The 22,101-nt window shown below is 41.3% G+C and overlaps 2 protein-coding genes across 5 annotated transcripts in view; one reads left to right on the top strand and one right to left on the bottom strand.

Moving 5' to 3' along the window:
• The window catches only part of AP3S1 (adaptor related protein complex 3 subunit sigma 1), a 72,987-nt gene extending 66,603 nt beyond the window's left edge, over positions 1–6,384 (bottom strand). For both annotated transcript variants that reach the window (XM_045891239.3, XM_045891223.3), the window contains exon 1: positions 6,136–6,384. In XM_045891239.3, the coding sequence (XP_045747195.1) occupies positions 6,136–6,384 (249 nt within the window). The remainder of the gene's footprint in view (positions 1–6,135) is intronic.
• A 327-nt stretch (positions 6,385–6,711) lies between these two features.
• On the top strand, positions 6,712–20,687 carry ATG12 (autophagy related 12). Of its 3 annotated transcripts, XM_045891249.3 has the most exons (4): positions 6,712–6,874; positions 11,408–11,544; positions 18,685–18,747; positions 19,551–20,687. In XM_045891249.3, the coding sequence occupies exons 1-4, from the start codon at positions 6,712–6,714 to the stop codon at positions 19,608–19,610; spliced, it is 423 nt and encodes a 140-aa protein (XP_045747205.1). In that variant the 3' UTR covers positions 19,611–20,687. The 3 variants fall into 3 exon arrangements, with proteins under 3 accessions (XP_045747205.1, XP_045747213.1, XP_045747221.1); XM_045891257.3 differs by lacking the exon at positions 18,685–18,747; XM_045891265.2 differs by lacking the exons at positions 11,408–11,544; positions 19,551–20,687 and having other exon boundaries at positions 18,685–18,746.
• Positions 20,688–22,101: the final 1,414 nt, after the last annotated feature.

Genomic DNA, 22,101 nt, shown 5'->3' with positions numbered 1-22,101 from the left:
TAGCAGCAATGGTGAAGACATCCACAACTCACAAGGACAAAGACAACTCTAAGTGCTCCAGACAAGAAAGAATTCTTTGACTTCCCAAAGAAAATCAGCAAAGATTTCCCTTCGGGATGAGAAAACAGAAGGGCCCTCATACACCCAGGTCACATATATAAGTTCAATTTTGTAAAAAGAAAGACACACACAGAGAAAACAATGAATGCAAATTACTAAATGCTATTTACATTAATGTATTTTTAAACATTTTAACAACATAATAGCCAGACGTTACCATATTTGTTTTGTTTTTGTTTTTGTTTTTGTTTTTGAGATAGAGAGCAGGAGCAGGGGAGCAGAGAGAGGGAGAAGCAGGCTTCCCGCTGAGCAAGGAGCCAGACATGGGGCTCGATCCCAGGACTCCGGGACCATGACCTGAGCCAAAGGCAGACGCCCAACCGACTGAGCCACCCAGGTGCCCCCATATTTGGTTATCTTAAAGCCACAAATGTTCTATAAATCCACCAACATTTTCAATGCATTCATTTTATGCTATTAATGTCTAAAACATGTATATTCTTCACTGGGGCATTATGGGAGGAAATACAATAAATGTTAATAGTTAACTATGAATGGTGAAATTAAGATGACCTTAGCAATCTTTATACTTAAATATTTTCCACATAATCACAAAAAAGGAAATGTATTTAAAAATTAAGTAATTTAAAGTCGACAACTTTACTAAAGAAACATAATACAGCCACCCTACACAAGGCCTTCTGCTTCTTTGAAAGGCAGAGGAATGACCTCTAATATTGTCTTATTTACAACCTTTCCATGAAAATCGAAAATCACTATAATTCCAAACATTTTATTTCCTTCTTTACAATTTTCAACAGGTTTAATATTAATTTTTTAAAAGCAAGACTTCAAGGATACTTCCTACAAAAATTATGATTATATTAGAATTTGAATTTTTCAATGACCCTTTGATATAAGGAATACCTTGAACTAAGATCTTCTGTGGTACATGTTCAGAACCACATATTATCAATATGTCTTTCCTGGTATTAACCACCTCAGAAGCAATGTAAAATTATGGGAGAAGAAATAATAGTATCTATTCAAAAGAAATAATGTGCACTACTCAAGAGGGAACAGTGACACCTCTTTGCCTACCCAACATCCACTCCTCTCTTACACCTTTCCAACAGAATACTAAATTCATTCACGTGTCCACCTTCAGCTCCAAGGGTGGGTCCTGATTAGTGTAAGCTGTTATTTTATTTTTTTTTTTAAGATTTTATTTATTTATTTGAGAGAGAGAATGAGACAGAGAGCATGAGAGAGGGGAGGGTCAGAGGGAGAAGCAGACTCCCCGCTGAGCAGGGAGCCCGATGCAGGACTCGATCTCGGTACTCCAGGATCATGACCTGAGCCAAAGGCAGCCGCTTAACCGACTGAGCCACCCAGGCGCCCCAGTATAAGCTGTTATTTAATCTTGGGTAGAACTAACCAGACTGAAGGGGAAGATATACTCTAGGATGGCAGGAACAGATCACACCCTGCTTATAGACTGAATTGGTTACCACTAATTTCAAGGAGGAAACCAGCCTCTGAATTACAACTTTGGGAAGGGCAAGGCAGAGAAAGAAACTGGATCTGTGATGAAGTCATTAATTTGCTGACTCAAATAACTTTGGAATCTACTATTCTGCATTTCCTATTATGTATCCTAATATGGTTCTTTTCAAGCAAATTTAAGTCAGACTACATAAAACCTTATTTATGCAGTCAAAAGCATCCTAATTAATATGGAAAGAAATCAATCATTTGGAATTCTCTTAACAAAACAGCTCAAATAGTGTATGTTAACATGTGTTAACACCTTAATGCTTAGAACTGTTTATAATTATATTTTGATCATAAAAAGAAGTTTAACTATCCCATCTGCCAGTCTCAAGAGTCACTAAGATACCAGTATACATGGATGCATCTTTCTTAAAAATTTAAAAAGGAAAAAAAACTTACATATATTTATAAATTTTGCTTTTTATGTCAACAAATTCAAAAAAGGAAAGAAAATCTTTGGTCCCTTCTAGGGCTTGCATTTAATTGACAATAATAATCAGATTTAGTTTATAAGAAAATTGAGGCAATTCATATATATAACAGTTTGTAACTCATGTATGAACGCTGCATTTTATACACGCACAATCTTTCGTATCTGTGGAAACAACTACTATAATTCATATAAAAGAAAAACATGTTCACTTTATTTATAGTGACATGTCATGGTTTATTAATAACAAAGGAATCAAAACCCAAGGGTTTTGTTTGATGGCTATGTAAAAATAAATCTGGCTTAAAAAAAAAATAAATCTGGCTTATTAGCTATACATCTCATTAGTTCTTTATTGTAATACACAAATATTGCCAAGCAAATATTAAAAGACTAAAGTTTATTGTTGCCAAGTTGCTGGGGCTAACCAACAATTAAAGAAACAATTAAACCAAGAAAAAACACCTGAACTTCTGCAGTCATAGCTCAAGGAAATAGAGGGCAAAAACAAGAGGTGACAACATTCTGAGTCCACCCCTGAATTCTTAATATCTGACTCTAGCAGAATGAACCAAAAACTTCAGTTTAGCAAAATAGATGTGTGATTTCATATATATCACACCTCACAGCAGCTGGAAGGCACAATCAAATCTAAAAAATCTAATAATCTATTACAGCAGGAAACAGAAATCTGCACTTATTAAAGGGTAAAGATGAACATATAAATTGTTGTATTAAGAGGAAGGACGGGGCGCCTGGCTGGCTCAGTTGGAAGACCACGTGATTCTTGATCTCGGGTTGTGAGGTGGAGCCCCATGTTGGGTGTAGAGATTACTAAAAAATAAATAATAAATAAACTCTTTTTTTAAAAAAAAGGATAAATGAGGAATGGAAATCCAATGCAATAAGGGCAACTGGTTGGCAAATGGTTCAACAGTTTTCAAATTGCTTAGTGCTAAACCATTATTGTTGGAATCAAATCTCAGCATCTTATCAGGACCACACCCTTAGGGGCTGCTTAATAAATTACATTCAAAACTGTCAGTCTTGTTGAATACATACTTCTTAGAAACTTCTTCAACTTAAAACAGAAACAGCTGAAGTAACAGCTATTCCACCATTGCTTTTATCCTGAAGGCATGAATTCTTAAAACCTCCAGTTAATGAAGGACAAAATTTTAAAAGGTGGAAGGAGCCTTAGGAAGTCACTTTTAACCCAAACTCCATATTAGGCTAGGAGAATCTAATGAATACATTAAGCAAAGACTTTTGAGAGCTTTCTATCTTCAAAATTCAAATGTTGATTGCGAGGGGTGACACAAATATATCCAAAACCTGATACCTCCTCTCAAGGAATCTACAGGATGCCCCAAGGAATTATAGGATACGAAACCGAATACTGTACCATAATAAAGATAAAAATAAAATTCTAAGAACCAAGAGGAGTCATCCAGCAAGATAAAAAGCTTCAGGAAATGCTTAAGTGATCTTTGAGTTAAATGTGGAACAAGAGGTCAAATCTGGACATTTGGTAATGCAAGGGAAGGACATTCCAGGCAGTGAGAATAGAATAACTCTGAAGCCCTATACAAACAGACCTCATTTCCAAATACTCTTTCCTTACGTAGTCTGCTTTGGCCATGCTGTTTCTTGGTGTTCTTCAAACAGGACAGGATCTGCAAATAGCCATTCCATCCTCAGGGCCTTTGCATCTGCTGCTCCCTCTGCCTGGAATGATCTACCCTCAGATCCCTGCAAGGCTAGCTTTCTTAACCTACTTCAAGTCTTTGCTCAAATGGCACCTTTTCAGTGAGGACTTACTTGACTATCCTATTTTAAGTTGTCATCCTCACACTCCCTTGTCACCCTACCCCACTTTATTTTTTCCACAGCACTTACTACTTACTATCTGACATGGTATATATATTTTTTACTTCTTATTAGCTTTGTCCATCCCCCTGCTGAAAGAGCAGAAGTTATGTTTGTTCATTTCTAGATTTTAAAACACTGCCTGGACATGGTAAGCATGAAATGAATATATGCTGACAAACTGGCTGATGGCATAAAGGAATGGAAAAGATTTCTGCCCTGAAATAAGTTATGTTACAGTACTCTTGACCAACAAAAACAAATACATAGTTGGCAAAACCCAATTTAGGAAAGACTAATGCACAGATACAGTTCCTGGCATTCCCACTTCTACATGTCCAGTGAGCACTAGATTCTTCTTTTTACACCTCTTAGCTCCCTGTCCCCAGGAACACTGTCACTAAGGCAATGGCCAAAAATGACACGAGAATTGCCAGTGATGCCAGGCACCAGTGCCTTCCCACAGTAACCTTCACTGCTACCTCTCAGCAAAGGTAAAAGGTACTTCTACTCCCATCTTTGGACAAGAGAAAGATGTATTCCTGGATTTCCAAATTAAATACATCTTTCTGTAGATTCTACACTACTTGAGTGGTTACATTGATATCATGAATTAGCCAGGAAACTTACTATTTTGAATACTGTTATTAAGTGTAGCTATGAAAAAACACTTCTTTGATTTCTGTTTCAGTATTGCAAAATACCTTTTCTATCCTGCCAACAGATGACCTAGGGAATACGGTTTTAAGAAAAAGATTCCTCCAATAAAAACCAATACTGTATTTTAGGCAAATGGGTAACAATATACAGCAAAGGGCATTTTTTTTTTTTCCCACTCAGAAGGATCAACTATGATTTTATTCTGGGTGAAAAAATGATACCGAGTTCGTAAACAAGAGCATTAGTATTTGAATTATACTATACTAAAACCAAACAGGAACAGAAGAAAATATTCTTTATCACCAGCAGAAGCAAAACTACTTAAGGAAATGAGGAATAAGCTCAAGATTTCTCACTTCAGCTAACACCTCCACAGACTGCATTATCATTTTAAGCGAAGTGACATTTTCACATTTAATTTTTAACGGCAGGCATCATTTCCACGTGGGGTTCATCCACACAGAAGTGCTAGCCTTGGCACAATTTCAGTATTTAACTGAAAGTTCATTTCTGACTATAAGCAAAATGCCCCGATACTGACCCAATAGTTAATACCTCTACATGACTCCTTAACACTGACAGCTCAATTTTACGTCTTACCTAGTGGTGAATTTTGCCTTCAGACAGGAACCTATGTCTGTAACCCTCCCTCAATCATTGAGAAATGACTTATCTTTACCCCCCCCCTTAAAACCTCCTGCATTTTTTTTTTTTTTTGGCAACACCATTTACACTCCACGGAGAGTTTTACGAATACGACCATTCTTCGTAAGTAAAACAGCTACAAACGAGACCCCATTCCCTAGGGAGAGAAAAGCCAAACCAGCGGCTGCCATCCTAACTTTCAGGAAGGGACGGTCGCAGCTGTCACGGGTCAAACGTCGCCAGTTATTCCTGCAGGACCTCCTTCACGGCCACTAGGGGAAAAGCCCCATAAAGCAGTGTTCGGTCCTCCCTGACCTTTTTCTCTAATAAGGAGACACCTGGAAGTCACGCTGGGCGGCCGACGGCTGCAAGGGCAGCACCCAGGAGAGACCGTGCAGAGCGAGCGCTTCGGCGAAAGCAGGAAGCCCAAGTTCCTGCGGACGAGAGGACTACCGGGAAAACAGCAGCCCATCTGCCCACAGGAGGAGAGAAAGAAGCGGCCGCGGAGGCTGCGAGTCGGGGAGGTGGGGCGGCGAGCCCGGCCGCTCGGCGCGCACCGAGCCGCGGGCGGCGGGCAGGCCGGAGCGCCGGTGGGCTCGCGGGCGCAGGTGGGCTGCGGCCGCCCGACCGCCGAGGGCCCCCGGCCCCGGGAAGTCCCCAGGGCCTCGCCCGCTCCGCGGGGAAGCCGCCCAGCCCACAGACGGGCGCAGGAGCCGCCGGGGCAGAGCCACGTCGGAGGACAGAAGCGCGGCGGGAGGGGGGCATCCCGCTTGCCCCGGCGGGAGGCTGACAGCCCGGGGGCGCGAGGCGGCCGGGCGTGCGCGGAGGGCCGCGGCGCGCCTGAGGGGTCGCCCTGAGGGCGCTGCCAGCCGCCACCGACTCCCCCTCGCGCGGATCGGCAGCGCCGGGATACTCACGTAGGGCTGGTAGAACTTGGAGAGCCTCGGCTTCCCGTGGTTGTTGAAGATGAGGATCGCCTTGATCATGGCTGAGCCGGGCCGACCGGGTGGGCGCTGGGGGCCAGGGCGGGGGCGGGCGCGCGAGCCTCGCCTCGGGATCTCGCCGGCGATCTTTCCCCACCCGCCCCCTCCCGCACGCGCGCGCGCGCGCTCCCGAGCCGCGGGGCGGGGCCGGGGCGGGGCCGGCGCGAAGGGAAGCGGAAACATCTCCGGCCCCGAGCCCGCTAGTCGGAGAGGCGCATGCGCACTTGGCGGCGCATGGTTCGCAGACTTCTTCCGGAGGATTGTTGGTACGTGGTTCGCAGACTTCTTCCGGAGGATTGTTGCTGTGCGAAGCGTAGTTGCGCTCTTAGCAGTCAGGGCTCTGCGACAGGTTCCACGTGGAGGACCAACCGACAACTCCCAACTTTCCCCGTTGGGTTGGCTTCCCCCCACCACCACCCGGCTCCTCCTTAGCGACGCCACCGGCGTAAAGCCCGCCCACTGTTGGACCCGCCGAGCCACCACTTCCGCCCTCGCCTTCCACTGAGCAAGATGGCTGAGGAACCGGAGTCCGCGTTGCAGCTACCTCCCTCAACTGCTGCTGATGGCGAAGGACCTACGGAGGTCTCCCCGGAAACGGCCACTCCGGAGCCCCCTTCTTCCGCCGCGGTCTCCCCGGGGACGGAGGAACCTGCCGGCGACACCAAGAAAAAAAGTAATTTTGAGAGCAGTTTCTTTCTAGGCAGAGGCGGGAGGGTTAGATTGCGTCCGACTAGTCCCTGGCGGCCAGTAAAGGAGCAAAATTTAGAGGAGGGCCGGTCCCAGTCGTGGCTTTCGACCAGTGAGGAGAGAGGAAGTGTGGTTTTCGGCTTTCGCGACCTTTGAGTTGAGAGCCTCGCGGGGGAGCCGTGTCTGGACGCACCTTCGCGGTGCGGCGCGGGTCCTTGGCCGCCACAGTCGTTGTTGGGCTGCGTTCCACTCTTCCTCGGAGTTGGCCAGACTGCGGGCTCTTCGAAGGTGGGAGCTGAGTGGGCTCTCGGGTGGCTCCGGGGGCTTAATATGGGACGTAATTATTTGATTAATGACTTAAGGTGTGAGGGATGGTCGGTAGCAAGACTGGCTTAGAATCCACGCCTTGCGGCAAGTTCGCTGTTTCTTACATGAGCTGCGTGTGAATTCACTCCTTGTGCCAAAAAAAAAACCCTGAAATTTTACGAACTGCGTGTGAATTCACTCCTTGTGCCAAAAAAAAAACCCTGAAATTTTACGAACTGCGTGTGAATTCACTCCTTGTGCCAAAAAAAAAAAACCCTGAAATTTTACGAACTGCGTGTGAATTCACTCCTTGTACCAAAAAAAAAAAACCCTGAAATTTTACGAACTGCGTGTGAATTCACTCCTTGTACCAAAAAAAAAAACCCCTGAAATTTTACCAAGTATGAAGAGTGGTAAGAGAAAACCAAAGGCATAGGTATCGCCTTCTCCGCCCTACCCCACACCACTTGCAACCTTTAGAAGCGAGTCATTTCATTGCTTGCGTTAGTCCTCAATCAATTGCTTGAGAATTGGTTCGCCATTGTAAAATACGGAAAATCCTAAGGAAGTCACTTGTCCTTGGGCATTCTGTGTATCCTCACATCGGCGTTACGATTCGGATCGGTTGACCCTAGGCCTCGGTTTTTCTCAGTTCAGAGTTTTAAAGTATGGGTATGGCATTCTCTCCCTTTGAAGTCAGACCACGTCTACCTTTGGGGGGGAAACTTATTCTGCCATTTCCACGTGATGCCCTAGAAGAGTAACAGAAACTTGTGCTTATTTCTGTAAAGAAGCACTAGAGTCTTTCTGAAGAATTCCATGATTTTTACAGATTCTTGCGCTCTTTTTTCCCTCATTTTACTATAAGCAGAAACAGACTTTTCCAGGGTTTTTTGTTGTTGAGGGTTTTTTTGTTTGTTCGCTTTTTGGCGGGGGCGGGGATGGGGGTTGACTTTTTTTTTTTTTTAAAGATTTTATTTATTTATTTGAGACAGAGAGAATGAGAGACAGAGAGCATGAGAGGGAGGAGGGTCAGAGGGAGAAGCAGACTCCCCGCCGAGCAGGGAGCCCGATGCGGGACTCGATCTCGGGACTCCAGGACCATGACCTGAGCCGAAGGCAGTCGCTCAACCAACTGAGCCACCCAGGCGCCCCTGGGGGTTGACTTTGACAGCCTTAGTCAAAAGCTTACTACTTGACCCTGAAGATAGCTGAGTAAAACAGAGGCAAAAAATTAATGGCCCGTAACCCAGATACGGCCTCAGGTTATATGGCATGTTTTCTTTGGTCTGCATAGTTTTCTTTTTCCTTAAACCACCGTTGAAAAATAGTATTTTCATTTTCTGGCCCTTGGGCATTTGAGTTTGCCTCTGTGATGAAAACTTAGTTTCTAGCCATTGAATTTCTTCCTTGAAGTTACTGTCCTTTTTTGAGGACCTCTTCTGATGGAAGAAGCTTCAATATTTCATATGCTCCACCTTTAGTTTAAGCTACAGAAGAATAAAGATTCCTGAAGCTGACCAAGGTTGTTGGTTCTTAGGGACTAATTAGGATTACTTGGGAGAACTTTCGACCTTACCAATGCACTACTTCCAGAAGATTCTAATGTAATCGATGTGGATACCTGTATTCTTGTAAATGTTAATTCTTTTTTTTTTTTAAGATTTTTTATTTATTTATTTGAGAGAGAGAGAATGAGAGAGAGCATGAGAGGGAGGAGGGTCAGAGGGAGAAGCAGACTCCCCGCCGAGCAGGGAGCCCGATGCGGGACTCGATCCCGGGACTCCAGGATCATGACCTGAGCCGAAGGCACTCGCTTAACCAACTGAGCCACCCAGGCGCCCGTAAATGTTAATTCTGATGTGTAGCTATAGTTGAGAACTCTAAGCAAATCACCTTTAGAATTAAAAAAAAAGTTACAGCTATAACTACAGTAAGTAACTTTCCTTCTCTAGCTTCTTGCCTTCCCGCTCTTCTCCCTCAGTGTATATATAACTCACAATATTTCCTGCCTCACTTGCTGAAATACCCAGGTCCCAAGGGATTAAGGGAGGTATGGAAGCTGAGTCAACCAAAATCATCTCTGTTATCTCCCAGCTCATTCATATTTAAATAACTGAAGTTATAATTATTAAATGGAAAAAGGAAGATAAACTTTCAGGAAGATAAATTGTATGTGTCCTGTGTTCTAGGTACCTTCGTTCCAGGGGCAAACTTAAATAAATTGATTGCATTGACCTGGTGGGAATCTCAATTTTTAACACCAAAGAACGAAACAGGGAAGATGTAGTAGCATGGAGCTAACTTTAGGGGGCAGCAGTACACCATTTTGCTTTCAGTGTCACTTTTGATTGTAGATGTCTGATTTTTTTTTTTATTTTTTTTAAGATTTTATTTATTTGTCAGACAGAGAGAGCACAAGCAGGGGGAGTGGGAGAGGGAGAAGCAGGCTTCCCGCTGAGCAGGGAGCCCAATGGGGGGCTCGATCCCAGGACCCTGGGACCATGACCTGAGCCGAAGGCAGACGCTTAACCACCTGAGCCACCTAGGCATCCCTGTCTGGATTATTGAAACTTGATTTCTCTGTCTGATATCTTTTGGCTCCTAGTTGTATTTTTTTTTAATACTTTTTATTACATAATATTAAGTTTATTGTAGAAAACTTGGTGGTTACAAAAAGCACAAGTAAAATCAGGTGATCGTCTATAATGTCACTACTGAGAAGTAGCATTTTGGTTCATATTCCACATTTCTGTGAACATGTGTTTGTGGTGGTTTTAATGAAATTGATATTCTATTGTACATTGCTGTTTTGTATTTAGTACATTTTGATAACTTAGTCATACTGTTAAGTATGCTTTTATAGTATGTTTCTCTAGTGGCAGCTTAATAATCTTAGGGTTCAGTGAGTATGAGTTATTAGCTGATACTATTCTAAGTACTTTACATGTATTAACTAATTTAATCCTCACAACAGCCTTGTGAGGTAGGTGATATCCTCATTTTACAAATGGAGAAACTGGCACAGGGTGATTAAAAGCTTGTCCCTATAGGGGCGCCTGGGTGGCTCAGTCAGTTAGGCGTCTGCCTTCGGCTCAGGTCATGATCCCGGGGTCCTGGGATCGAGCCCTGCATCGGGCTACCTGCTCAGCGGGGAGCCTGCTTCTCCCTCTCTGCTGCTCCCCCTGCTTGTGCTCTATCCCTCTCTCAGATAAATAATAAAATCTTAAAAAAAATTAAAAAAAAAAAAACTTGTCCCTATATATATCCCTAGCAAGTGATAGAAGCAGGATTTTGAACCCAGGGAATTTAGAATTTTGTGCTTTACTATATTATATAAATTCTATCATAGAGTGTAATATGCTTTATTTAACCAATCTTCTGAATATCCTTGCTGGATATTTAGGTTTACCAAGGTTTTGGTTTTTTGTTCTTTGGTTTTTTTCCTGTAAAAATAAAATCTTCAACAAAGGTGAAATCCTTCTCTTCACATCTCATTATTTTCTTAGACTAGATTCCTAGAAGTGTTATTGAGCCGAAGTATATCTGGAAGTATTTGGATATCTATTACCATAATGTTCTCCAGAAAGGGTATACATACAATTGTGTTTTCCCAACAGTAATGTTTTTTTTTTTAAGATTTTATTTGTTTGAAAGAGAGGGATAACAAGAGAGAGCACAAGCAGTGGGGGAGGGAACAGGGAGAAGCAGGGTCCCGATTGAGCAGGGAGCCTGACATGGGGCTCGATCCCAGGACCCTGGGATCATGACCTGAGCTGAAGGCAGATGCTTAACTGACTGAGCCACCCAGGCGCCCCTCCTAACAGTAATATTGTCTATACCCTTGTAATTTTACTAGGTTGGCCATTGAAAAGGAACATAACATTATCTTATGTATTTTTCTTTCTTATTTTCTTTTCTACTATCTTTTCTTCTTCTATCTTTATTTCTTTGGAATTGCCTGTTATGTCCAAATGCATTTTTTAAAATGCAGTTTCATGGGGAGACCTTTGTGGGACTGTAGAATCAAGGGAAAAAATCCACAAAAGCATGAGAAAGCATATTACCTAACATTTCTACATCTTGGACATGCTTCCAGTATCATAAATACATAAACTGTATATTGATTAAAGGTTTAAGTTTTCTGAAGTCTTTTATATCACATTTTCTTTGGATCGTTCATTGTAATTGCCAGTGTTTTTTTCTTTGACAGTTGATGTCCTGTTGAAGGCTGTGGGAGACACCCCTATAATGAAAACAAAGAAGTGGGCTGTAGAGCGAACCCGAACCATTCAAGGACTCATTGACTTCATCAAAAAATTCCTTAAGCTTGTGGCCTCTGAACAGTTGGTATGAAAGCAACGGTGATCATTTCCCTACATAAATTCACAGTAGTTCCTAGGCAACTATGAATAATTGTTGTACACAGAAATGAATATGGAGCCACATATGTTCCTTTAGTAATGTCTTTATTTCTTTTGTTGATGGGATTTCTGTACTTTATTGAATTCTCTGTGGAACTCTGAAATGAAATGATTTTTAGATTTGCTTTTATGGTGCAAACCACTTTTTTACCTACTATATTGGTTTGTTTGTTTTTTTCTCATTGACTGACCATGCAGAAAGATCTCTCATAAAACATTGGTACAGAGAAGTTCTGGGATTTTTTTTTTTTTTAAAGATTTTATTTATTTATTCATGAAAGACAGGGAGAGAGAGAGAGACAGGCAGAGGCAGAGGGAGAAGCAAGCTCCCTGCCCAGCAGGGAGCCAGATGCGGGACTCGATCCCAGGACTCCGGGATCATGGCCTGAGCCGAAAGCAGACACTTAACCATCTGAGCCACCCAGGCGCCTGAGAAGTTCTGGGATTTTTAAAATTTGTTTTGCTATCAGTGTTCCTTTCCAGTATTCTTGAGGTAAGCAATATATCTTTTGCAACGTCATGGAAGAACTGAGAGAGATGCCTATTTCATAGTACAGTACATGGTAAGCACTTTGTGGTGGTGTTTGTAAGGATTAGTGTTTTAAATGCCACTGGTTTTTATCTTGGTATTTTACTACAGAATTTTAAATGGCTACATGTATTTGGTATTTTTTTTTGTCACGTGTTATAAGTAATATATCAGACACCTTTATCTGCAGATCACAATCTTGGTCAGTACTAACATGGGTAGTCTATGAGTAGTTAGGTAATGAAGAATCATTAAGTATTTTTAAAATACAAATTAAGATTTGTATGTATTAGTGTTGGGGAGGGATATAGTTGCTTATGAACTTAGAAGTAAGAATGCATAAAATGAGTGAATTAATTTATTAAAGTGGTATGTGTTGGAATTTGTTTCTTTCTGTCATTGAGGAGGAAGAAACTGACCTAAGAGTTTGGCTATAAGTGGCTCTCCTGAAAGGATTATAGGTACAAAAGTAAGTGCCTGGTAGGTCAATCACTAGAAGGTATTTGAGGCAGGAGTCGCATAGAGCCAAAGATTCCTCCAGAGGAAGTTGCCTTTGTGATCAACTAGAGTGAGAAAATCATGTTTTATAAGTGTGCCATATAGAATTTAATTAAAGAAATGCCAGAGATGGATGCATATGGTAGCTAAAACCTCAGGAGCAGAGGACTTGACTAGCATCCAAGTCTAAATGGAAAAGTTACGGGACTGAAGCCATAGACTTGAGAGAAATGAGTAGAGGCTATCTGTACTAAGGGTGCAGCCTGAAGAGTTGGTGAAATAGAAAACCAGAAGAGTACCACAGAATTAAGGCATTACTATAAGAAGTTTATGAAAAGAAGATGAAACGATGGTATGTCCTATGTTAATGTTAAGAGCCTTGACTCTTTGTGTTGCCTATATTCTGTAGTCTGAAAGGACTTGATGGATAGCAATTTGTATTAGGTTGAACCATGTAAAATTGCCATCAGTCAACCATTATAACATAGAAAAATAGCAATTTCATGTGGTTCAACTTTATTTTTTTAATGGGATTTTTTTTTTTTTTAAGATTTTATTTATTTATTTGAGATAGAGAGTGAGAGAGCACGAGCAGCAGAGGGAGAGGGAGAAGCAGGCTACCCACTGAGCAAAGAGCCCGATGCAGGGCTCGATTCCAGGACTCTGGGACCATGACCTGAGCTGAAGGCAGATGCTTAACCGACATGAGGAGTCACTCATGCGGTTCAACTTTAAACCTTTGTAGTGAATCTGATTAGTTCTTTCCATTTAAGCAATAAGAAACAAAAGTAGAATCATTTTGTCACTTTCCTAGACTGAACTAGAACTCACATCTGACTTTCATCTAGCTCTACCCCACAGTATTTTAAGCAAAATGGATGTTAAGGAAAATATAATGCTAGGGATTCTGTGAAGATAGCAGTGGTGTCAGAGGCATGATTGGATCTTCAGATTCCCACAAAAATGCTTTTGACTAGACAGCAAAACCAAAAAACAGTTGATCAGTATTTATAACAAACCTAGATAAGGGAGTATCCTCATGAACCCTAAAATGCATGGTATCACCAAATGTACTGAAAAAAGCAACAGGATTGGCACCCGGCAGCATTGAGAGAAGGAGAACCTAATATAGCCAGCCGGTATTCACTGGGAAGTAGAGCAGGCCAATTTAAGTATGGTAGCTGAAAATGAGAGGGTTTGCTGCTCTCTGGTAGCAGTTGTTTACAATGCATCTGCCCCAAGGAGGACTGAAGGGGCTGGAGCAGTCTAGCCCCAGAGGGTTCTCCAAACAGACTCAGTAGGGCTCCTTGCAGGACAAGACCCCACACTGAGGAGGAACTTCTGGAAGTGAAACAAAATTGAACAGGGTTAGGAACAGGAGAGAAGAAGGAGAGAGAAAGACCAGATAAAGTGGAGGGGAACAGAGTGGAAAGCTAAAGTTGAAGAAAACTAATTACATATAAAAATAAGCAACGGAGGGGCTCCAGGGTAGCACAGCTGGTTAAGCGTCTGACTCTTGGTTTCTGCTTGGGTCCCGATCTCAGGGTCGTGAGATCGAGCCCCATGTCAGGCTCTGCCCTTGGCACAGAGTCTGCTTGAGATTCTTCCTCTCTCTTCCTCAGACCCTCCCACTCGTGCGCTCAGTCTCTCAAATAAATAAGTAAATCTTAAAAAAAAAAAAAAAAATGGAGAAGTAGAGTGTTAAATCCCATACAGTGTTATAAGAAAGAAACATAACATTTCTTTTTTTAAAGATTTTTTTTTTTTAAAGATTTTATTTATTTGAGAGAGAATGAGAGACAGCACGAGAGGGAAGAGGGCAGAGGGAGAAGCAGACCCCCTGCTGAGCAGGGAGCCCGATGCGGGACTCGATCCCGGGACTCCAGGATCATGACCTGAGCCGAAGGCAGTCGCTTAACCAACTGAGCCACCCAGGCGCCCAGAAACATAACATTTCTAAAGACAATGAAGGCGTGCCAGAAAGATGTGCCTGTAGTACAAGTCAGTAACTGTAACTTAATATTTCAAAACGAGCTAAAAGACAGTAAGGAAATGATGCAAGATGTAAAAGAACAACAGAAATCAGCATTAGAAAAACTCAATTGAAGTGACAGAGCTCAGGGAAGGAATTATAAATAAAAGTTATTTCAGAAATGGATATTTGAGGGGCGCCTGGGTGGCTCAGTCGGTTAGGCGGCTGCCTTCAGCTCAGGTCAGGATCCCAGGGTCCTGGGATCAAGCCCCGCATCGGGCTCCCTGCTCAGCGGGGAGCCTGCTTCTCCCTCTGGCCCCCCGCACCCTCCCACCCCCCCGCTCATGCTCTCTCTCTCTCTTTCTTTCTCTCACTCTCTCTCAAATAAATAAATATAATCTTGGGGCACCTGGGTGGCTCAGTCATTGAGCGTCTGCCTTCGGCTCAGGTCATGATCCCGGGGTCCTGGGATCGAGCCCCACGTCAGGCTCCCTGCTCAGTGGAGAGCCTGCTTCTCACTCTCCCTCTGCCTACTTGTGTTGTCTGTCAAATAAATAAATAAAATCTTAAAAAAAAAAAAAAAAAAAGAGAGATTCAAGTAGGAGAAGCATAAGAGCAAATAACCGAGAATGCCTTAGGAAAAACAGAAGGCAAAAAGCTATTTTTTTTTTTTTAGGAGAGAGGCAGAGGGAGAGGGAGAGAGAATTTTAAGCAGTCTCCACGCCCAGTGCAGAGCCCCACACAGGGCTCAATATCACAACACGGAGATGAAATCAAGAGTCAGACACTTAATTGACTGAGCCACACAGGAGCCCAGTAAAGGCCAATTTTTTTTAATCAAAAAGAAAGGTAAAAAAAGATTTCAGAAACGGAGGCAAATAATTGAGTATGAACAAAGGAAAGTGAACATACGGATAACAGGAGTTCCTGAAAAAGCAAAGGAACAAGACAAATAAAAGTATAAATCAAGGGAAATTTCTTAATAAAATTTGAAACTACATATTGAAAAGTTACTTGAGAATATCAACAAAGAATAACAAGCACCAAGAAATACTCTGGTAAGATTAACTAGGCTTGAAATAAAAAGAAAAAACTTCTTTGGACATATAGGGGAAAAAAAGAGGATATGACTTTGAAAGAAAATTAGATTATCATCAAATGTTGATAGCAAAGTTATAAGGAAAGAAATTGTGAGATAAGAATTTTATATTCAACAAAGCTGACTTTTAAAGTATTTATTTGAGATAGAGGGCGTGTGCATGCGAGCCGGGGAAATGCACAGGGGGAGGGAGGAGAGATCTCAAGCAGACTCCACACTGGAGCACAGAGCCCAACTCAGAGCTGATAGCAAGATCCTGAGATCATGACCTGAGCCAAAACCAAGAGTTGGATGCTTAACTGACAGAGCCACGCAGGCACCCCAAAAACTGATTTTAATAGACATAAACTGTTAGCAATGTGCAAGAACTTGGAATTGTTCCCATGAACCTTTCCTGAGGAAGCTACTACAGAAAGAGCTTCATAACGATGAAAGTAAAGACCAGCGGTTTAAAAACAAAATCATTTTTTAAAATAATTTTATCTTCCCGAGTTGTAGCGTTCAGCAAAAGATTGCATTGTGAACAATTTTACTTTCATGGAATTTTAAATTAGGTGTATTGCTTTTTTTATGAGTTGCTTTCAATTGCTAACTCCTGTTAACACGAACCACGTTGAGTTCCTGTAGTTCTCTACATCTACTCTACACTGACACTCCTTACTTCTGCCCCATTTGCCTCCAGAGCCCTTATTACTCTCTTCACCTAGTTAAATCCTGTTTATTTCTCAGGTATCTCCTCCAGGAAACTTCTCTGGCCTTTATGCTAGGCTGAACGAATGCCACATCTCTGTGTACTGTACACCTTGTTATGTGCACTTGTCCCATCTGTATTCTCTGTTGGTGTGTCTGCCTCTCCATTAGATCAACAGCTCATTGAGGGAAGAGATCATAGTAATTTTCATAGTTCCATACTTTGTGCAGTTTCTAGCACATAGGAGACACTCGTTGACTATTTGCTGAAGTAAACTGTCATTGAGAGTCTTCATCCTAATTTAAAATGTACCAGGAGTAAAATCTCTGTCCACTCAAAGTGCCAGGAACTAAACACAAATTATTATGTATTATAGGAAATTCACATTAAAATGCACACTGATTTCTCTTCTGAGTTTTTATGTTAGAACATTACTCAGTCTTAACAATGAATTGATAATTAAGCATGGACTATTTTGAAATAAAGTAATAACTAGTGTCTATTGAGTACATATACCAGGCACTGATACATGATGTGTCTTAATCTCATTTTATCTTTCCCAGCAGCCCCATGAAGCACAGGTACTGTTATTTTGTACACTTACAAATAAGGAAACAGAGTGAGAAAGGTTATTTGTATTTGGAGCCAAGATTCAAACCTAGATCTGTCTCAGTAGAGCGTCTATTCTTAATTACCACACTGTATTGCCTCGGGGAGAAATGGAAGCAATATTTATTCTTGTAATAGCTGGTGACCCGTGTAGTATCTCTCAACTAACTATTGCAATACAGTTTTTTTTCTTTTAAGACTATGTTAAGCCCAGGAAATTTTAGTCCTAGAAATTGATTACAAAGGAAAATTGAATGTTACCTGCAAATAATGTTTTTTTGTTTTCTAAAAAGAAAATTATCAAAAGCCACTTTGACACTGTGGCCTTTTGTTTCAGGATCTTCAGAAATGATTTTTGGTTTTGTTTTCGGTTTTTTTAAGGATTTTATTTTATTTTTGAGAGAGTGCGTAAGCAGTTGGAGGGGCAGAGGGAAAAGGAGAAGCTAACTCCCCGCTGAGCAGGGAGCCCCATGTGGGACTTGATCCTAGGACCCTAAGATCATGACCTGAGCTAAACAAAGGCAGATGCTTAACCAACTGAGCCACCCAGGCACCCCCAGAAATGTGGGGGGGGTTTTTTGTTTTTTTTTTTAAGATTCATTTGACAGACACAGCGAGAGAGGGAACCCAAGCAGGGGGAGTGGGAGAGGGAGAAGCAGACTCCCCACTGAGCAGAGAGCCCAATTGCGGGGCTCAATCCCAGGACCCTGGTATCATGACCTGAGCAGAAGGCAGATGGTTAACGACTGAGCCACCCAGGTGTCCCCAGAAATGTTTTAAGTACTAGAAATGTTTTAGTAAAAATAGACTAAACTGAAACATTGAACAGTGAATCCTTTAAAGAATAAGGCTTTGTTACTTTTTTACTTCATTTATGTTACTTTGTTTTTTTTAACGTCACATGGCTGAAAGTGACTTAGTAGTGGTACTCTGCCTGAAGCTCAGTACCTTTGAGAGTTTTCAAAGGTGATAAAGGTAGGGACGCCCGGGTGGCTCAGTCGTTGAGCATCTGCCTTCGGCTCGGGTCATGGTCCCAGGGTCCTGGGATCGAGCCCCGCATCGGGCTCCCTGCTCCGCGGGAAGCCTGCTTCTCCCTCTCCCACTCCCCCTGCTTGTGTTCCCTCTCTCGCTGTGTCTCTCTGTCAAATAAATAAATAAAAGTCTCTCAAAAAACCAAAGGTGATAAAGATTAAAAAAATATATATATACATATATCTCCAACCATTTGTGTCATTCACCCCCCCTCCAAAAAAATGCACAAGTAGCTCAAATATTAAATTTCTTGATTTGGGACTATGTGTAGAATTTCATTCGGAGAAATTCTGTCGTTATTATGAGTAAGTGGAAAAATTAATATTTCCAATAATTACTTTCTTGAATAAACCTCCAAATGCTATTTGTAAAGACAATATTTAAAAGTTTCTTAGTTATAAAAAGTTAGGAACCACTGTTCTAGGACCAGAAATTCTGTTACTTTTAGTCCTCCATAGGAAAGATATGATGGAGCTTTGAGAGATCTCATTAGTTGAGTAAGTTATTAGAATTAGAAGGAGTCTGGGGAAGCTTTTTTTCAGTTCTGAAGACAAATTGAAATAGCTGACAACCCAGAAGAGTGCAGATTAATCAGGATACCATTAAAAATGAATCATCTTTTTTTCTTTCTTGCAGTTTATTTATGTGAATCAGTCCTTTGCCCCCTCCCCAGACCAGGAAGTTGGAACCCTCTATGAGGTAATACATCAGTACTTTGCTTTCTAATGGAGTATGCACGTCTGTGTTATGTCATCATAAACTCAACATTTTAAGAGATGATATGCCATTCTTAGCTGTCATGAAAGAAGAGATTACTTTGTTATATCTAACAGAACATAATTGGATCTCAAATTACAGTGATGGAAGAATTAACAAATGAATAATACCAACAGAAGATGACTTTGAAGTACAGTAATCCAGATCTGCCTCCCAAGATGTTGAAAAGGAAGGGCTACATAACAAGAATGACTTTATTCAACATTCTTACAGTTTAGTGGCCATAATCCTTTGAGGTACACACTAGCACCACTGCTAGAAAATAGTACATACCTTGTCATCAGAGATGTAGGAAGGGGACAAGCCCACCCGTTCCTAAAATGCCAGTTTTTTGTTGTTGTTTTAAAGATTTTATTTATTTGACAGCGAGACACAGCAAGAGAAGGAACACGAGCAGGGGGGGTGGGAGAGGGAGAAGCAGGCTTCCCGCGGAGCAGGGAGCCCAATGCGGGGCTCGATCCCAGGACCCTGGGATCATGACCTGAGCCCAAGGCAGATGCTTAATGACTGAGCCACCCAGGGGCCCCAAAATGCTAGATTTTATTAAACATTTATGATTACTGATGTGTCCAAGAGTAACCTGGATCTGTTGAAAGAGTCTTGTAGATAACTTACATGGATGAGGATATTTATGATACACGTAACATTTTTTTCCTTAGTTTCATCTAGGAATAATAGAAATTATATGGAGTTTAATTTATTGCCTTTTTTTTTCCTTTTTGTAGTGCTTTGGCAGTGATGGTAAACTGGTCCTACATTACTGCAAATCTCAGGCATGGGGATGAAGTACAGAGAAAAAGCTCTTGCTAACCAGATGAATCTTCACAAAGCAAACAGCTCTGGAAAAAGTTGATACTTGTGACAAGAGACTTGTGTATGTGATCTACACAGCATGTATCTACTATGAATCATGTTTATGCATAAAGAAATCCATAGAGTAGATGGACTCACAAAAATGTGATTTGTATTAATACACAAATCATCATAAAAGATTGGCTTTACAGTATACCCATTACTAGAACTATTGTTCCAGATCAGCCACCAAGGAGTTGAAAAAGGAGCCTAAGACTGTAGTAAACTTCTTTGTTACCAGTTCTCAGTGACTGGAATTGTTTACTTGTAGACAGAACACTCTGCTGCTTTTTTTCCCCACTGTGAAAGTCAGTTTTCTAAAGGATTCTTTTTGTGCGTATTCAGGGAAGTTCAGTCTGTCTGAGGTATGGGGTGTACAGTTAGATCTACAGTGTTAGGGAACTTAGTCCCGTTGATCTGCTGGCTTTATGTCCTACACAGTCCAGTAGGGGGCAGCCTAGCTGGCAGAAGGAGTTAAGCAGTTTGGTTTTACAACTTTGCCAGATGATAATGGAGGAAAGTAGAGATTCCTGCTCATTTCTGGCAAACATCTAGCCAAGAGAGCACGCATGTTGACACACTGGAAAGCTGCTTTAGAGAATGTGTGTCGTTTAGAATTATTTTATTGAGAAACAGAAGGAATTTTACAACTTCTGGACAATTGAGTCATAAACCCTTTGCAGTCCCATCATTTAAATGATTGTGAGCCCTAATGGTTGTAACTGGTGTTATTTTGTGTCTTACTTTTACAGTGTCAGAAGCACTCAGTAAACCTGGCGACCTCTTGAGTTTTTTATAATCTGTTTTCTAACTTGAAAACACTCAAATAATAGGATAGCCTTAGAGTCTATATGTATTTCATGTTGTGACTGAAAGTCCCATTTTCCCTGATACTATTTGGCTGGTAATTGCTTGAAGTGAGATTCTGTATTACATCATTCTGTATTATAATGGTAATGTAGCATTTCAAAAAGCATTCCAATAAATTGAATGGAATGTCCAAACAGGAACTAAGATGTATACAAGAATTCTTAGTGTTTATTTTCAAAGGTAATAGGAATGTATGATTTTGTCAAAAGACTTTGAACTACACTCTTGTCCCTTTAATCCCACAATGTACTTTATGGTTAATGATCTGCCCTATATTAGCCTTAGTGTATGCTAAGGAACAATTCAGTTTACAGTGATGAAATCACTGTACAGTTCTCATTTTTCTGCCCAAGAATGAATTTTTTTTATGAATTTTATTTTTTATTTTATTTTAATTTTTAATTTAAATTCAATTAGTTAACATACAGTGTATCCAGAATGAATTCTTAAGTTCCCTTATGCTGATGACCCTGTGTAATAAATCAGTATAGCTAGTAGTTAGCACTGGAATAATACAGGTCGAATTCTGCAAATTAATCTTGTAAAACTAGGTAAGAAATCTGTATATAGGTTGAGAGCTGTGAAGTATATTTTGAGTCAAATAAGTTGGATATAGAAAAGATCTGTTCTCCAGCTTTGTCCACTTACAGTTTATTGAAGGGTGTGAATATATTTATTTATTTATATGCATATATATATTTAACATGTAGCAAAAATGTGTTTAAATTATATTAAATTTGCCACTAAGGTTTCAGGGGATAGGATACTACCTCAGCAATCAGAACTGCTTGAGTTTGAATTTATTTATTAGAGCAAAAGAGAGCATGAGCAGAGGCAGAGGGAGAAGCAGACTCCCCACTGATCAAGGAGCCTGATGCTGGGCTCGATCCCAGGACCCTGGGATCCTGACCTGAGCCGAAGGGAGACTAAGTGACTGAGCCAGGTGCCCCCACACCTTGCCTGTTTTCATCTCTAATAACCTTGAAGAATATATAGGACTTCGCTACATTTTTTTCAAATCTTATTTACACTATTATCTCTTAAATCCTTACCCAAAGGATTTAATCATTCCATGCAGACCTTGCAACATTTACTTTTAAGCCTGGATCTCACAAGTTATTGAGTGACTAGAAACTAAAATACAGTTCACAGGTATTTTTGCAGTTACCTGGTTTAAACTGTCTTAATTGCAATTGAACCCGGGGGTTGGGGGGCACTGAACCCTTCCAGTTATATTTTAAGTTTCCTCTGTTTTTTGTTTTTTTAAAGATTTTATTTATTTATTTGAGAGACAGAGAGCATGAGAGGGGGGAGGGCCAGAGGGAGAAGCAGACTCCCTGCTGAGCAGGAAGCCCGATGCTAGACTCGATCCTGGGACTCCAGGCTCATGACCTGAGCCGAAGGCAATCGCTTAACCAACTGAGCCACCCAGGCGCCCTAAGTTTCCAGTGTTTATGAGAAAATCGATGTCTGCAATGTCATGCTTTGTCCTACTGTGCAATGGTGACCCAGAGCCCACGGAACATCTATAATGAGAACTGTGCTTCCGCTTTT

This window comes from Mirounga angustirostris, unplaced genomic scaffold, assembly GCF_029215605.1.
Source record: "Mirounga angustirostris isolate CCGP_5_RB_7025 unplaced genomic scaffold, mMirAng1.0.hap1 SCAF_7, whole genome shotgun sequence".
Taxonomy (NCBI): Eukaryota; Metazoa; Chordata; class Mammalia; order Carnivora; family Phocidae; genus Mirounga; species Mirounga angustirostris.
Note: the sequence above shows the minus strand (reverse complement) of the source record. Positions and strands in the feature narration are given on the sequence as shown.

Excerpts from the sequence above, each read along its gene's own strand:
- ATG12 (XM_045891249.3), top strand. The coding sequence starts at position 6,712 with ATGGCTGAGGAACCGGAGTCCGCGTTGCAGCTACCTCCCTCAACTGCT. Across the intron at positions 6,875-11,407 it reads CGGCGACACCAAGAAAAAAA|TTGATGTCCTGTTGAAGGCT; the intron begins GTAATTTTGAGA and ends TTTCTTTGACAG. Across the intron at positions 11,545-18,684 it reads TTGTGGCCTCTGAACAGTTG|TTTATTTATGTGAATCAGTC; the intron begins GTATGAAAGCAA and ends TCTTTCTTGCAG.